The sequence below is a fragment of the Fukomys damarensis genome, unplaced genomic scaffold (genome assembly GCF_012274545.1).
Source record: "Fukomys damarensis isolate Sample0158 unplaced genomic scaffold, DMR_v1.0_HiC HiC_scaffold_73818, whole genome shotgun sequence".
NCBI classification, from domain to species: Eukaryota; Metazoa; Chordata; class Mammalia; order Rodentia; family Bathyergidae; genus Fukomys; species Fukomys damarensis.
In genome coordinates, this window is record NW_022974730.1 from 14,658 (window position 1) to 18,593 (window position 3,936).

The 3,936-nt window shown below is 34.9% G+C and overlaps 1 protein-coding gene across 1 annotated transcript; it reads right to left on the bottom strand.

The window, feature by feature from the left end:
* Positions 1–238: 238 nt before the first annotated feature.
* On the bottom strand, positions 239–1,234 carry LOC104872832 (olfactory receptor 7D4). Its single transcript, XM_010639169.1, has one exon. The coding sequence runs from the start codon at positions 1,232–1,234 to the stop codon at positions 239–241; it is 996 nt and encodes a 331-aa protein (XP_010637471.1).
* Positions 1,235–3,936: the final 2,702 nt, after the last annotated feature.

Consider the following 3,936-nt stretch of genomic DNA (forward strand, 5'->3'; position numbering starts at 1 on the left):
AATTATCTTCATTTGATATGTTTCCATCGTGTTCAAAATCTTAAAAATGTCTAAGATATCTTACTAAATAGGAAAGTTTGTGTTTCATGCATAAAATTACAAATACAAGGAAAATACTGAGGAAGTTGATAAAGAAAAACAAACCCAAAAATATTGAAAAGATAAAACATAGATGCTTTGGAAATATCAGAAATTAAGCATATGATTTAGGAGGGGGAAAGACTAAGCCTATTGAAATTCACAGCTTTTGTCTTAAAGGCTGTAAGATCCTCTTAGTTCTGAAGTCAGGGGTCCATGAAAGACAACAGGCTGTTCTGCTGAGGAGTCTTTCCAGGGCCCCCATAACATCCTTGTTCCTCAGACAGTAGATGAAAGGATTCAGCATGGGGGTCACCACGGTGTACATCACAGAGGCCACAGGTTTTCCCTGAGAAGACTGGATCACTTCAGAACTGAAGTAGACCCCAAGTCCTGTTCCATAGAACAAGGAGACCACACAGAGATGAGACAAACAGGTAGAGAATGCTTTATACCTATTGGCAGTGTAGGACATTCTCATTAAAGAAGACACAATCTGAAAGTAAGAAAAGAGTATCCCACAGACAGGAAACACAGCCGTTAGGACAACTGCCACATATAGAAAGATGTTGTTGATGAGGGTTTCAGAGTTGGCCACCTTGAGGACCTGAGGCAGTTCACAAAAGAAATGAGGAATTTCAGTGTGGCTAGAGAAGTTGAGCTTCATCATCAGGAGAATATGAGTCAGGGAGGCACATAGGATTATAAGCCAGGATATCAGAACCAGGAGGCCACAGAGCTGAGCATTCATGATGAGTGTGTATTTCAGAGGGTGGCAGATTGCTACAAAGCGGTCATAGGCCATCAGAGTCAGTAGGAAATTATCCATTCCCGCAAAAATTATAAAAAAGTATACCTGAGTGAGGCATTCTGTGTAGGAGATGTCTTTGACCTGTGCCTGGATGTTCACCAGCATCTTTGGGACTGAGGTTGAGATGAAGCCAATGTCCACAAAGGAGAGGTGACAGAGGAAGAAGTACATGGGGGTGTGGAGGTGGGAGTCACATGTAGTTGCCAGGATGATGAGTAGATTCCCAAGCACTGTGACCAAGTACATGGACAGGAAGAGTCCAAAAAGAATGGACTGAACTTTTGGATCCTCTGAGAGGCCCAGTAAGAGGAATTGTGATCGTCCCGTGTGGTTTGTTTTGTGCATGTCTCTGTTTTATCTTTAGGAGAAGGAAGAAACAGCAGTGTTCAATGGACAACCATTGGCCCTTCAGGTGATTACAACCCATCAGTGTCATCTTTCCATGGATGTTTTTCAATCATATTGTGTCACTTGATGGCAGTGGTTCATTCAGCTGAAGCTAGCTACTTCCATTTTTAAATGTGAAGACTAATTGACACTTTCTTTAATTTATCACATATTTCTTGTCTTTTGACTTACTTCTTTCATTTTCAATTTCTAAGTCATGGCTATGATTAATTTTTTTGTTTGAAATCAATTCTCAAAAATAACTGAAAACTCTTCCTCTATTTTCTTTAATAATCTCTGTAATTCTTTATTGTACTACCTTTACAGTAGTGATTAAACAGTGATTCTTACAACAGAACTTTAGTCTACATTTTGACAATGCCTTGGGATAGGACAGTTAATTCTCAGTTGAACTATTTTCATTCTAAAAATATTGTGACTAGTGTTGCACTGTAAAACTTCAAAATGTGCCTTCATTTTCACTGTGATTCTCAGTAAATGATAGCTATCATTATATCTATTTGTGTCTATATTTTCCTTTTATTATATTATTTTAAATATATAATTCTCATAAATTATATTGTAGAGCTGTGATTTAAAAGCTTGCTTCTTGAGTCTGACATTCTGGAATACAATCCTGTCCACCAGCATAATATCTTTACTATGCTGAAAAATAATTTAAGCTATATTAACTGCAAACACATCTTGTCTTCAGTAGGAATACGACATGCTTATCACAAGTTAAGATTAAAGAAAAATGAAATAAAATATAATAGCTTTTCCTTTGGTTCCTGCCTTAACATGGGAATCATATAAATATGAATTTTGTTCTTTATCTCTCAGGAAATATATCTTAGATGGCTCTCATTTAGCAATATCTCCTTAAACTGTGACAGTCACTATTGAAAGGAATTCATATAATTATAAATATAATTGATTTTTTGACCTCTTTCGACCTACCATAAAGCCCTATTAAATTATAAATGTAGATTATTTTTCCCATATGGCCTGCCAGCTAAGTATCTCCCATTACAGGAAATAGCATGTATACTACATAGAAAAAAGGAGATAAGGAAAAAGTACGATACAAATAAAATACCAAATTTATATGCTTATGTAATCTCGTGCGTTTATTCTATTGAGTGGAAGTGTACTCTTACATCAGCAAAGTTAATAGCTAAAATATATTTTGATGGACTCAAAATATTCACAAGCTATTTGAATAGAATTATTGTATAAACATTGTGTCAAAATATAAACTTCCAAAAAATTGTAGTCTTCATAACAAAAAGCATCATTAAATAAAAACGTAGTCTTTTTAAATTCATACAACAGAAAAAAGTACTTTGGAGCAGTTTAGTCTGAGAAGGTGGGTGGGCACATCTGCTCTGAAATCGGAAGAATTGAACTGTCAATCACAAGAGATTAGGAAGCATGTAGCACTTTAAACTGAGGGAACAGAGTGTATGGCTTACCTATCAGCTCCTGACCTGGAGGTTGTTAACAGCTGCTGTTCAGCATCTGTCTTGTGAGGACTTAACATTGTGCTTGTCACAGTGTAGATTCTGAAAAAGTACATATGTTTGACATATTTTAAATATCAAGATCAAAATGACTACTATAACACTATATGAAATGTTCTAGCTTATCACAAGCCTTAATACAGACCCAAAACACTAAATAGCAGGATTAAATAAAAACCAATAATGCTCATTTTAAAAGAATAACACATGATTAATGAGGAACAGAAATTGTAAGAATGGAAGTCTGTTTAATATGAGATGTTGGTTACCATAATTCATCACAATAATAGGCAAACAAATATAGACTCTAACCATAATTACAACAGAAGAAGGTTTGACAAAATTGAACAGGTATTTTCCCTACTTAGCATCCAGTGTGAAGACTATAAACAAATAATGAACTCAAAGGTGATTTTCTAACTCACTGATTGCTTGTAGTCAAACCATAGCTAAAATAAAACTGTACTGTAAAATACTAAAATACTGGGATTGGGGATTTAGCTCAGTGGCAGTGTTCCTGCCTTTCAAGTGCAAGGTCCTGAGTTCAATCTCTCGTACCAAAACAAAACAAGACACAGTAAACCACTAAAATATTTGTGTTAAATTTTAGTCATTTATTAAACATCGGAAATTATGTTTTATAGTTGCTATTGTGGACACTAAGCTGAAACTTTGATTTTAGTTATATGGAAAAATAAGGGCTATCAGAAAGGAATCTGTCTGTAAACATAGGTGGTAATATAACAAAAATACCACTTAAATGGGAACAAGGTAGACAACACCTCATATGTAAAACATTTTCAGCCTGTAGTTAATAATTAAAAGACTGAATGCAAGAAAAAGGATTCACCTTGAGATCACAACATTGGGTGTAGTAAATCAGACACACAAGGTTAAATGCCACATGGTTTATCTTATAGGAGTAGTTCAAAGTAGAAATGAATAAAAGAGCAAACTAAAAGATATAAAATAGGAAACAGGGACATAGAGCTTTAGCAAAAGTGAAGGTAACCAAGAGTTGGGAGAAAGAGAGAAGGTAGTGAAAAGAGAATTAAGATGTGGTAAGTACACATTACTGTGAATGTAATTGTTATGTACTGCAAACACATACTATAGAAATTAAAAGTTAAAAAATAG